This window comes from Lycium ferocissimum, chromosome 7 (genome assembly GCF_029784015.1).
Source record: "Lycium ferocissimum isolate CSIRO_LF1 chromosome 7, AGI_CSIRO_Lferr_CH_V1, whole genome shotgun sequence".
Lineage (NCBI taxonomy): Eukaryota > Viridiplantae > Streptophyta > Magnoliopsida > Solanales > Solanaceae > Lycium > Lycium ferocissimum.
Window position 1 is genome coordinate 49,268,054 of NC_081348.1, and position 13,680 is coordinate 49,281,733.

The window sequence follows — 13,680 nt, forward strand, 5'->3', positions numbered from 1 at the left end:
AGACATTTTTTTATTTAAGCACTTATCCAGGTGTCCTTTTGTTTCTTCAACCTTATAACAGTTTCTTTCGAAAAAAGAAAAGAAAATTACTTAAGCTAACAGCTGTAATATATTACTTCACCTTAGTATAAATTATACAATATTCACATTTCTAAAGTATCTCAATTAACTTTTAATTTCAAAGTACTTGGTTAGAAACTCTCTAAGTGTCGATCAGTACAACTCATGACATTTGAATCTGACAAAGAGTGTGTTTGGTATGGAGGAAAACATGGAAAATGTTTTCCAATTTTCCCATGTTTGGTTGATCAAAATGTTTTGGAAAACATTTTCTCTAGAAAAACAAGTTACTTAAAAATGAGGAAAATGACTTCCTTAATGAAAGTAGGGAAAATAAGTTCCATAAGTAACATTGCAAGTTCATTATCTCCTCCCCACCCACCCAACATCCCCAACCCCTAACCCTGCGACCTTCCCACACCCCACCACCCCCGAACCCCCACTCCCCACCCCATACACCACCCCCACTACACCACCCCTACACCACCCAAACTACCCCCACCCCACCCAGGCCACCACCACTACACCCCCACTACCCCCACCCCAGCCCACCACTTAACCACCCCTTCCTACCCCAACCCCCATCACCCCCCTACCTCATCCCCCCCTCCCCCCATAAACACCTACCCTATCACCACCTACCTCCGACCCCTACCTCTCACCTTGTTGGGCTAAAACGACCCAAAGATACTCTTAACATGATGTGAGATTGTTCGCTTTGGGTCAAGCCCGCACGGTTGTCTCAAAAAGCCTCACATCATTAAGAGTATCTAACACTTTATAAGTAGCTCCTTTTTCTTTTCAGCTACCAATGTGGTACTTTGTTCGCACGCCTAAACAATCTTCCCCTCGAACTAAGTTCCACATGACTTATTACGGGTTAAAGATTCAACGTGTCAATGCGCCACCCACATCGTCAAAGTATTTATGGTCACCGACGCCCAAAGACTGTGTATGCGTCTTCAAAGTTATGGGTAAATGTCGTAAATCAGCCCATAGAGGCATAGACGGGAAAGGCACTAAGTCGGGCCCCACGCCACATTCCGCCATCTTCATACTCGTCCCGCCAAACCATTGGCTTTGATACCAGTTGTTGGGCTAACACGGCCCAAAGATACTCTTAGCATGATGTGATATTATTCGCTTTGGGCCAAGCCCGCACGATTTTCCCAAAAGGCCTCACATCATTAAGAGTATCCAACACTTTATAAGTAGCTCCATTTTCTTTTCAGCTACTATGTGGTACTTTGTTTGCACACTCAAACACACCTTCGTACCACCACCCCCTGTCTCTCGATTTTACAAAACTAGGCACTTTGTGAAAGTTTACACTATAATAATGTCCAATATCTAGAAGAAAAAAATCATTTTTACCATTTTGATTTGTATGTCAATGTTCCATTTACATCCCGGGGCGGATCTACGTGTTGTCGAGGGTGTTCACCCGAACACCCTCGGCAAAAAATTACAGTGTATATATAGGGTAAATTTTCTGTGTTTATGTGCATATATTAACTTTTGAACACCCTCGGCAAAAAATTACAGTGTATATTTGGCTTCTTTTTTTTTTCCGAACACCCTGAATGAAAATCCTGGATCCGCCACTGTTTACATCGCATCAAAATAGAGTTCCCTTTATATAATTTTAAAATGTATATTTTAATTGCATGTAAATTGCCAATCGTCTTGATTGAAAGTGAAAATATGATAATTTTTTGTTCACAGTATAACACATGAAGGTGTGTTAAAACATCTGACCAGACTTGAAATATACCTTATGCTATAAAGGTTATAAGATGCCATTTCTCCTCTTATATCACTTCCATTTGCATAACATCATACACTAAAAAAGGTATTGTGCTAAGAAAATTAAAATAATAAAATACTCCCTTTGTTCCATTTTTTTTTTTTATTTTGCACTATATTTTCATATTAATCTGCTGCAAAGAAAATGATATCTTTCTATATCTGAAAATAATTTAAATTTAAATTTTTCATTTTTTTTTTTTTTTTATTTTTTACCTCTAGTGACATGCAAAATTTATGATCACATAAAGTACATCTCATAGCCTGTTCAATGGAGAAGCCAGAAATTTCACTAAGCATAATGTTAAAAGTAAGTTTTGACATATATACATTGAATAATTTTCTATTACACAATATAATTTCTCATTGAAGGATTTTTAGCTTGACGTCACTACGCCACTGAATATGGTTAATTAAGATCATAAGTTCCAATATTTTTTTTTGCTTCCTCTAATTTTACTGCCTAATCAAATACCATCACGTAAATTAAAACAAAATGAGTAAAAATAATTGAACAAATAAGTAAGAAATGTAGAATACTACTTATAAAAGAGTCGTAGCAAGTCAACTTATATCTATGTTGAATACAGATATGTAACTCAAGTTAAACATATAATAATAAGTGCGAAACGGAAAAAAAAAAAAAAAAAAAAAAAAAAGAGAACCTATATAAAGTGAAAGTCTGATCTGTTACCCACTAACAATTCACTTTGGATATATATTGTATATTTTGAACTTTTAAGTCTTAAAATCCATTTTTATAAACTTTTTTCCTTTAGTGCTGCCCATGTTATTTAGGTTAATAAACTAAGGGGTAGTTGTGTCATGTCACTATAATTAAGTACATAAGCGCACTTAATTATCACCGTTATTAGTGACCACTGACCACGAATATTCTCTCTTTAGGTTATACTTTGCTTATCATTAACATTGACAGCAGTTAAATACAAATACAATATGACAGGAAAACAAAGAAGACTATATAATAACTATGGGAAAACAAAGAAGAAGATCATGACAATGAACTTTTTTTCTCTTTTAATAATCACATACGAGAAAGCTTTAAACTCATATCTTTAGTCGAGTCAGATCATTATCAGAGGCGGATCTAGAGCACAAACATATCAGTTCACTAGAATATAATTCAATAGTTTCTGCCCAAATCTTTTATATATATAATAAGAAACTTATTAAATATTTGAATATAGACTCAGTTATTATCATATAATAATTTGAAGCCGCTGTAAAAAATTATAAATTTAATTTTTGAATTCGTGATCATTATAGATTGAAATAGACAATTTATTTTACACAAGTTACTTTAGTTGAGTGGTGTCAAATGACTTAGCCAGTGACCTAAGTGAGCATTCCCAACATTTGAATATAGCTAGCGTGTGCTAAACTTGTGTTTTCCCCACTTCCTTCATTAAAAAATAAGAAATAAATTAAGAAAAAGTTGAAAATTTATAGTAAAGTGATTTTACCACATAGTTCATAATCCTACTTTTATTTTATTCAAGATTTTCTTGAAAATTAATATAAAAACGTTTACGTACAATATTTGAGTTTTTCGTCGATTTACTTAACCTTTAAGGGCTATAAGAATAGAGATCGTTGGTTTCAATATGCTATTTTTGTTTTATTCTTACTTCGTGTCCGTTGGCAATTGCATTATATTATAAAAAAACGAAGATGTGACATTTGTTCAAAAAAGTATTTTTTTGAGGTGGTGAATCAATTTCTCTTTATTAGGGCATTTTATGCATCTTCGCCTTGATTTCACCTCCACTTACTATCTTGTTATAGTTTAAAGATTTTTTTATTGTTTAAAAAATTAATTAAAATGGATATGGTATATTTGTACAAATTTCGAACATGTTCACGAATATTCTGGTGAATTTTTATTAAGCGTTCAACAGCTTAAAAACGTTCTACCCTATATTAGAAATGAGTCGTGAAAATTGTTACGAGCTTTTGAATGCTACACTACAGTTAAGATATTTTTCTCTTTCTTTGGGTACGAGCAGAGGTGGAAGCAGACGAAATTTGAATTTTGAAAAACGATGATTTCAACTACTAATATACATTCTTGAGTAAAAGCTACTTAATTCCGTAATATACATTACTTGAGTAAAAGCTACTTAGTTCCGCCAAATTATTTAGGAAAAATTACGTGAGAAGTCACGATACCATAAATAAGAACATAAATAGCAGAACTTTTCATATTCTACAAAAACAACATTGTTTATTACATATATAACACATTAAAAGAAGTATATGAAGAATGAGAATATCCCCAAAATCAGGGATTCAGTCATATCTTTTAGTCCTTATTTTCATTTATCCATCATTTAAGAGATAAACACATCATTTATTCTCTAATTTAAGATAAACATCTACTACGTATCAATCTTCTCCAACATATATATCCTCCATCTCCTATTACTCATCCCTCCATTACTTCATTTTCCAGTTGAAAAAATACCATGTATGTATGTGTGTGTGTATGCCCGTGCGATGCACAGGGTCCAACATGATTAATTTGGTTACTCAATTTAGTTAGTCTTTATGGTTTGTACATTTTGCAAAGGATACCGCGATTCTCCTTAGTTAGTCTCCATATTTTTTTCTTTTCATCTTATTTTTTTCCCTTAATTTCTCAATTGTTGTTAAAATTTATCTTTTTTTGGTTATGTCCGCCTCTTTTTATATTTAATAAGGTGACCATTCATATATCCAACATGTCAATTTATAATCACAAGATTTAAAGGATATTTTATTATACTATACACATTTTTAATTTAGAACCATAGGATTTGAAAGTCTATCTTTATTTCTTAAACTCCATGTCTAGTCAAACGTAGACATTTAAATTGAGACGAAGGGAGTATATGCCAAATGAAGGAAATGAAAGGACAATTAAGACACTGTGGACTTAAAAAGTAAACACACAAGAGGTAGAATTAATGTTCAATTTCTAAAATGTACACATGTTAGTCCCTGCTTAGAGTACAATTTCAGTTACTTTTTGTACAACTTATTGTTGTTGTGTTCGTCCACCTTGGGCATTTATATATAAGAAGTAGAAAAATATAGAATAGAAAAATAGACATATATTTTTAGTAATGTGGCCAAAACGTGAAAAGTCGAAAGTGAACAAGTAAAAGTGCACAAAGGAAGCCAAGTAATATGAGACAAAGGGAGTACTTCATTTTTATTCATTCGTAAAGAACGTGAAAAGTCAAATATAGTAATGTGACCAAGTAATATGGGACGAAGGGAGTACTTCATTTATTAACTCTTAAAGAACGTGAAAAGTCAAGTAATGTGGCCAAGTAATATGGGACGGATACGTGTATACATGAGAAAAAAAAATATTCAGTACTATGACATATATCCATGTGGATTTATTAATTCTTAAAGAATGTGAAAAGTCAAAAGTGAACAAGTAAAAGTGTACGGAGAAAATAAATTTGTGTAGGAGAATTAAAATTGAACTGCATACGTTTATATATGAGAAGAGAATAAATATTTAGCAAGAACGTGAAAAGTCAAAAGTGAACAAGTAAAAGTGCACAAAGGAAATAAATGTGTCGGAGAATTAAAATTGAAGTGCATACGTGTATACATGAGAAGAAATAAATATTCAGTACTATGACATATGTCCACTTGAGATAAAGAAGTAGTTGATTAAAGTATACAATTTATATAACTTTTGGTACAAGTATTCATTGTTGTGTTAAAGTGTACAATTGTAAAGCTTCTGGTACAACTATTCAGTGTTATGTCAGTCCTCTTATATATAATAGAATGTATATATATATATTCGCCAAAATACCAAGTATATTTATGGTATAAACAGATAATTTTGAAAATACCATGTATAGTTATGACAGAAATTTTACATGTATTAATAAAATAGGAAAAAACGTTTAAAAAGAAAAGGAACAAAACTATTTTTTCGAATGATTGTATCAACTGTATATGGAAGATAAATATTCTGCCCAAAAAAATAGGAAGAGTTAATTTGGGATTAATTCACGTTCATCTGAATTATAAGGATTTTCCTTTTGAAGTTTAATATTAATTAGTGGCTATGAAATGAAAATTAAATAACCTTGCTACGATTATGCAATTATTTTCTAACTATTGCCTAGTTATGTACGTCTGCCCCTATTCTAGCTATTTTTACATCTTTTAATCGATCTGAACAACATATACGGGTTTCCTCCATCCCTTTTTTCATTATTAATGGCATATTCTTCACTATTTTATTAAAATGGAATGAAATGATCTTTTTTTGTTCCGGCCAATTTATCAATTGGTATGGGTAACAAAGGCGACAAATTACGATAATTTTTGGATATCTTTTTGGTTGGTGTGTCATTCATTTTTTTGTAGACAGTAGCGGAGCCACATTTAAGAAAGTGGATTCAAGCCATTTGAAAATTATACTTGTAAAAGATTATTTTTTTTAAAAAAAAAAAAAAAATTGAATCGCCTTAAATAAGTAAAAACTTTTTGTGTATCGGTAATTTTAAAATCACCAGATGTGACATTCTTACATGTTTTAGAATTCCCTTGTTAAAAATTACAAACTTCCACACTGATATTAGGCTTAAGAAATGAAACTTATAATGAAAAGTTGGAATTGCTCTTATTTGTATAATAGCTACTCTAGATGGAATGTTTTTATGCGGTGCTAATAATTTAGAGGGGGAAACATAACTAGGCAGAATTTTAAAAATAATTGCACATTAATAACAACATTAGTTAGTTATCATTCCATATCAATTAAATATTAATTAGCGCATATATCAACTTCCAAATAACTATCCGTAAATTTCAGCTGGATAAGAATCAACCACTAAATATTCCTATTCTTTTGGTCAATTTTTTTTTTTAATCTTTTATTGCTTATACAATTACTCCATTCTTTATTTTTTTAATCTTTTATTGCTGATATACAATCACTCCAATCTCTCTTTTTTTTTCTTTTTTTCTTTTTTTTCCCTTTCCTATTCTCATGGCTTTTTCTCATTTACCTATATAATGTATATATATAATTTATATATTTAGTATAACATACGTATAAATAATGATATAAACAGTATATCTAATTATAATAAATAGTATAATAATGATATACCCAGTATAATAAAGACATACATGGTATAATAAGTATAATATATTTGAAATATATTAATCGTCTATTTTGAAGAAAAAAAAATTATCCACCATTTTATGTGTATATATCTAATTATATATACATTATAATAAGATATACATGGTATAATAAAAGACATACATGGTATAATAAAGATATCCGCAAGTATATACATGGTATAAATATATCATAAAACTGAAACTAAGAATAATTAGTGTTAAACGAATTCCTTAATTAGTGGAAAAAAATAATGATGAAAGAGAAAGTGATATGCACGTATTAATTAGAATCACAATTTCTTATTTAGGGAGAAAGATGATGGTGAAAGAGAAAATGATATGTATTAATTAGGATTTAATTTAATTTCTTAATTAGTGGTCCTTCATTAACCGTAAGTGATTTTCGAATATGCTAAAATGGTAAAAAAGTGTGTCATTTTTGGAATAAAAAAGTACTCTTATTTATGAAAATACTCTTAGAAAATTTGACTTCTCGGGAAAAAATCTCAACAATTTATAACTATTTTTGTAGCCCCTGAATGTTTGAGTTGAAGCAAACGCCACTTGATTAAATGAATTTCCTTTCCTTTGACCAAAAAGAAAATTCGATTCTAAGTTTCATTCAATACCAAACTAGGTTGAATAAAGATTGTATGTATTTTATAATCGTGATGTCTGAGTGAGCTTGTGCGCATTCGAGTAAAGTATCATACAAAGGGGAATTTGGACAAAAGGTATAATTCGTCGCTATTTAAACATTGTCCCCTGTTTACACATTTCTGCATTTCGAGTTCAAGTTCTTGATGGCTCTTTCATTCCTATTGTATGGAATGCTTCAGCGAGTACCCGACTTGAGAATTTGCTTCAGATGATTCGCTTAAGTGTCTACACAAAAGTTTTGAGATTTTTAAGAAACTACAAACAGGTAAAAACTAATCAGCACCTAGTGTTTACACCAAATCATTATATTATTTTCCCACAGTCTCGTGTCTAAATTAACTTGCTAAGAAACCAGCATTTTCATTGGAGACTAAAGAAAGTATACAGTACAAATACTACCTTATTAAACGAAAATGTCTTGGATTTGTCTATAAATGCTACATTTTCCCAGTTCTGGGTCCAATATGCACAAACTCAAGGAGTGCACAGAGGGCAAATATGATTGTAAAATTGAGCGGCACGTTTACAACATCGCTCATTCCACATGGAATGGGAATAATTAATCTCGTCGTTGGGGGCAAAAAAATGTGATTATAAAGTATAAAGTAGGTTGGTGTTAACTTCCATCGTCCAGTTTGAGGAACGATCCATATTGTGTACTTCTGGATTTAGTGATATCGATCCAAGAACTTTTCTATCAAGACTGAAAATGTCGCAAAGCCAGCACAACCCATGCACGCAGCTTTTGGTCCACCTGAAACGAAATGGGATTGCAGTATAAATTAAAAAAATATGCTTGATAGAAATAACAAATCAAATCGCAAACAGTCCGATTACTTGCTTCATCAGCCACAAGGCTCAACTCTACAAGCAAGTTTAGAATAGCCGATATTCTTTAGCCTCATCTGGTTTAGTATACTGCATACTAATCCGGGAATGAGATCAGGAAAATGCAATGATCTGCAGTGAACTCCTTATTCCAGTAATCCGGATGATGGTGCAGGCAATAAGAGAGAATAAGGATCTAATGTGCGTCTTAACTACAAGTTAGATCTCGGGAAAACCAACTCAGTGAATGGAATCTCCGAACCGGTAACTTGAAACCGGGGCAAGTAGCATCTTGATAGTTGAAGGAGAACGTTCTATTGAAAGTTCCCTGACACCCTGGGATAAAATGGAATCTAAAATATCACTTTGACTACAGGCTTTCCTCAAAGAAAACAAAAGCAAGCATGAATCGTTTCCATTATATCTTTTGAAAGAAGCCCCAACACCCCACCGCCCTTATTTGCCCCCTTGTCCTAAAGTAATTCAAAGGACAAATGCTAAAATCAGAAGAGCATCTGCGTTAAATGGTTACACTGCCACGTGCCACTTCCAGCCATTAATTTTCGGAGGGGAGAATATATATATCGTATACAATACTGTGGTCAGCAATGTTATCAACACAAAAAATGCCTGAAATGAAGGAGAGACCGCAATTCAATTAGGCAAAAGATTTAAGTCAAATAGCAAGCAGTCCAAATACACTTTATCAGTTCAGAGATGAGCAGTACTTTATATAGCTCAAGAAAATAAAATAGGGTAGTCGAGGTGCGCACAAACTAGCGTAGACACCACAGTTATTAGAAAAAAAGATACAAGAACATTGACGCCTTAATCCCATTATCCCAAACTAGTTGGGACTAGCTACAATTGTTTCAACTGAGGCCAAACTCTCCTCTCAAATTGTTGGATGCACTCTCGCTTTTACGTAGCTGAAACCACCTATGACATGAGTTACATTTTGATGATAATTCCCAGATATTCTGTCTTTTGGTTTCTTTTCAATGTGAAACTACTATCTGCTTGTCTCTATATGAATTTCAAAATCGATGGAACTCTATCTAGACAAAAAATTATATTAATCATGTAAGATATGAAAGCATATCTATTGAAAATTCCTTGTGGTCAAAGTAACAAACGCTACCTCTAGCTGATAATGTGCCTCCTGTTACGCACCCTGCAACTGCTGTATTTGTCATGTCATGCTTTGCTCGTACCTTTGAACATAAGACAAGAAAACAGTTATGACATTTGAGTTTTAGAATATTTGAGTAGTATCTGATTCTAATTGTGAGAATGATTTCCAACTTCTCTTCCTTCATTCCAAAATTTAACAGGAATATTGTAAAACGGCAGCTGCAGAATCCCATATGGTTATCATCTTCTAAGGATCAGAAGTACCTTCTCAACAGTACATTCAGCAGCAGAGAAAACCAACCCCATAACAGCAAAAGTCTTGCAGGAACTCCAACTTCTTCGACCCATCTGCTTTGCTTGGTATACAATTTGCTGCCTAGTAGTCATTTCCTCTTGCATTATTGGGTTATCAAGTGCACCAAGAAACATACCCATGAACAACCCAAGTCCTCCTCCTACAAAACGAAACGATGTGTCACCAGATGAACCCCAAAAGTAACCTCTCAGCAAAGTCCATAAACGTCGACAAAGATATCAATTCAAGCAAGTTACCAATTACCAGAAAAAAATATCCAATTAGATACAAACAGAGGCCATGAAACGAGATCCCATTCACAAATAATGACACTTGATAAAGCGTGTAAGATAACAGGAATCAAGCTCTCTCATTCTCAACGAGATTAAGTCTAAAGACTCTTGGATTACCTCTTGACACTTGTCACATAATTATGACATCAAACAGAGAAAAATTGTCATGCTTTTTTTCATAAAGAGAAGTATTATTTTCTTTATATTAAGCATTGCAAAAATGACATTTTGGACAGTTCATCCACTAAATAAAATCTGAACAATTCGACACAAATATTCATTCAACTAGGAGAGAGATCCACCATGCCTTGTGATTAAAGCATACCCATGACTCCGCTTACAACACTACGGACTGCACAGTTGTTCCAAATGTCTTGGCCCCTTATTTCCTCCACAGTAGGCATCCGAATAGGCTCGATCTGGGGCTTCTGAGGTTCTTGGGAGCTTGACTGTGCGTCATTTGATTCAGTTGCCGGATCGCTCATAGCAGCTCTGATAGAATAAATCTGTAATTAGTTCAAGAGAAGTAGATTGAGCCCCCTCATTGAGAATTTCTCCTCCCAGGAGCTTGGAATTAAACGCACTGAAGTTGCAATTTTGTTAACTGTATTTAGATAAATATCAGCATCAGCTGAAAATAAGAAAGTTATGAATCTTTCACTCTTACGATGCTAAAAAGTTCCAGGTTCAAGAGTCCCAACTAAACATATTGAAAAGTCGAAGTGTGACTAACTACGAGAATAAACAATACAAAGGGTGGAAATCCCTCACTAGAGATCTGACAACAAGAAGAAACGAAACCAAATATTGAAAGTGCAGTACAATTAAGAAAATGTTTGTATTTACGAGATTGAAATGATCTTAGGAAAAATAATATTCAAATACCAGCCAAAAGAATAAGTAAAGCATGGCCCTCCCTCCTGGCGAAGCTGAAGAATCAAAATACTCACATATAGCATATGCTTTACTTGGGAATAAAATATCTTACAACTAATCATTAACTAATATCTTCAAAACAGCTAAGATTACATTGTTTAATTAATTGTAAATGCCAATACCTTGTTCACCTGTGAACCAAAGCTCAAATTCTAAATGAAATTGTCTCGTACTAAGTTGATCAAATTTCTCAGAATGGAGATTGACCAAAAAACCATTGTTGTAGTTGTTAAAGAATAGCACCGAGAGAGTGCAACGGACAAGTAGTACAACCCTAAAAATATGCACTACTAACCATGTACGTAATCAAAATTTAGAGAGAAACTACTCTAAGCTTAAGATCCTTTAATCCTAATACAATTTTAAAATTTCAAACTATGTCTGCATCATAACCATTTATGGAACATCAATCACGTCCAAATAGCGATATCTGATAATAGTACAGTCCATTTTCAGTATTCATTGCAATAGATAACAACCGAAATGGATACGCGCAATATGAAATTTGAGGTAGACGTGGGTCACCCGGAGTACCTCATTTATGAAATATCAAATAGGTAAACCAATCAATCAGAAGTTCAGTATTATGAATACCCTCAAAAAGATTCAAAGCCTCTTCATTCACGCTGTTCTGAGATTAACTAAAATGTAAGTAATTGTTCAGCGAAACTCTTTTCAGAATTTCATCAAACAGATGGTATGCGTGGAAACTTCAAACAAATCACCTTCTGTTTCTTCTTCCAAAATCAATTGTGTGAATGAGAACAATAAGGGCTTTGTAATGGATTCTTGAAAGGAGAGAACGACCATAACAGAACTACAACATTTTGTCAAAAACCTTGAGTGCATATTGAAAGTAAAACTCTAGGCTCCTATGACCCCCAACTACCCACTATCTTCTCTAGCTATTAGCTAAACACTTGATTAGCAACCAAAAAAAAAAAAAAAAGGAACACTTACCAGAAACCATTTCTCTTATCATCCCCTTTCTCCCCCTAAAAAGAAAAAATGTCAGGGTAAGGTCTGCATACGTTCTACCCTCTCCAGACCCCACTTGTGGGATTTCACTTGGGCATGTTATTGTTGTTGATTGCTCAAACATTAAGGGGTCGTTTGGTAGCTAGTTAGAGTTATGCAGGTATTAGTAATGCAAGAATTAGTTATGAGGAAACATATGTATTATGTTATGAAAGGTTTAACTATTCATGTATAAGCTATTCTACCTTCTATGCAGCATTAAAAATAATACACAGATCCCCTCATAGATTATACATGGACCATTAATTATGCGGGTTTCTAAATTGCAAACCAAACACGTTATTAATTTTACACGTGAATAACCAGCTACCAAATGCAGTATTACTTATGAAGGATTCAATACCTTCATAACTCACCTACAAACCAGCTGCAAACGACCCCTAAGGTGTTTGTAATGTATTCTTGAAAGGAGAAAACGACCTTAATAGAAACTACAACATTTTGTGCACTCCGAAAGTGCTATTAGCTAAACACTTAATTTGCAACAAAAAAAGAGAACACTTACAAGAACCCCAATTCTCCCCAATAAAAAAAATGTCATGATTGCTCAAACATTAAAAACAAATACCAGTTTTTTTTTTCGTCCCACAGGAAAAATAGAAAAGAAATGTAGATCTTAGAACATTCGAACTTAACTGAATAAATTTAATAGCAAGAAGAAATAATTTACCTTTTAGTGAGTTGAGTAAAGTTGATGATGTTTCAAGTTTCAATTTTTATCTCAATTCATGTACAGATTTTATATATAGGTGATTGTAAAAAGAAAGAGAGGTGACTTGTAAGGGCGGCAACCAGCGTGGCGGCTGTGTAGGTTTTAGTTTCTATGGCGGGTTTTAAAACGGGTAGATTTTCAAAATGGGTTAATGGGCTTGGACTTAGGTACTGTTTGGACCCATAATAACCCAAATAGAAGTGGGTTATTCGTACAAATGGGCGTTCGGTTTTTCGGTTCGGATTTTATCGAAACTTGGTTAAGATATTTCGGATCATATTTTGGATATATACGCATAACACACATAAATTCGTTTGCTTTCGGTTTCGGTTTTAAAGTTCGGTTCGGTTCCTAATTCGGTTTTCAATTCGGTTTTTTTTGATATAATATTATAAGCGATTCCATTTAGAATTCATATTCTCAAAAGCAATAAAACATAAAGCTGCATTAAATTGAAATCAAAATCAAACAAACAGGGATACATAAGAACGAGAAAACTATAATCGAAATGATATGATTACTAGGTGTTATATTTTTCCCTTCAAAATCAATCTTGTTCTTGTATAGTAAGAATAATTAAGAAAACACATAAAGGATATATATTAATCCTAAAGACATCCTAGTTACCTTTATATATCCATGAAAAGGATATTTGATTTTAAAGAAACACAAAAATTAGAACAAAAATGCAAAGAGGACTTATTAAATTGGGTTTTTTTTTGCTTTAAACTTAATGGGCTTGGACTATTTTA

At 33.0% G+C, this 13,680-nt stretch overlaps 1 protein-coding gene across 6 annotated transcripts; it reads right to left on the minus strand.

Moving 5' to 3' along the window:
- Positions 1-8,074: 8,074 nt before the first annotated feature.
- LOC132065519 (mitochondrial import inner membrane translocase subunit TIM22-4-like) lies at positions 8,075-13,031 on the minus strand. Of its 6 annotated transcripts, none has more exons than XM_059458944.1 (6): positions 12,887-13,031; positions 10,568-10,734; positions 9,919-10,109; positions 9,662-9,734; positions 8,783-8,856; positions 8,075-8,446 (listed from the first exon to the last, which is right to left on the minus strand). In XM_059458944.1, the coding sequence occupies exons 2-6, from the start codon at positions 10,725-10,727 to the stop codon at positions 8,390-8,392; spliced, it is 555 nt and encodes a 184-aa protein (XP_059314927.1). In that variant the 5' UTR covers positions 10,728-10,734; positions 12,887-13,031; the 3' UTR covers positions 8,075-8,389. The 6 variants fall into 6 exon arrangements, with proteins under 6 accessions (XP_059314927.1, XP_059314929.1, XP_059314928.1 ...); XM_059458946.1 differs by having other exon boundaries at positions 10,568-10,748; positions 12,887-13,022; XM_059458945.1 differs by having other exon boundaries at positions 10,568-10,846; positions 12,887-13,009.
- Positions 13,032-13,680: the final 649 nt, after the last annotated feature.

Bases quoted from the DNA above. Each gene is read 5' to 3' on its own strand.
- LOC132065519 (XM_059458944.1), bottom strand. From the start codon at position 10,727: ATGAGCGATCCGGCAACTGAATCAAATGACGCACAGTCAAGCTCCCAA. The intron at 9,735-9,918 runs GTACTTCTGATC...TTATGTTCAAAG, and splicing joins CTGAATGTACTGTTGAGAAG to GTACGAGCAAAGCATGACAT. The intron at 8,857-9,661 runs GTAGCGTTTGTT...ATTTTATCCCAG, and splicing joins AGGCACATTATCAGCTAGAG to GGTGTCAGGGAACTTTCAAT.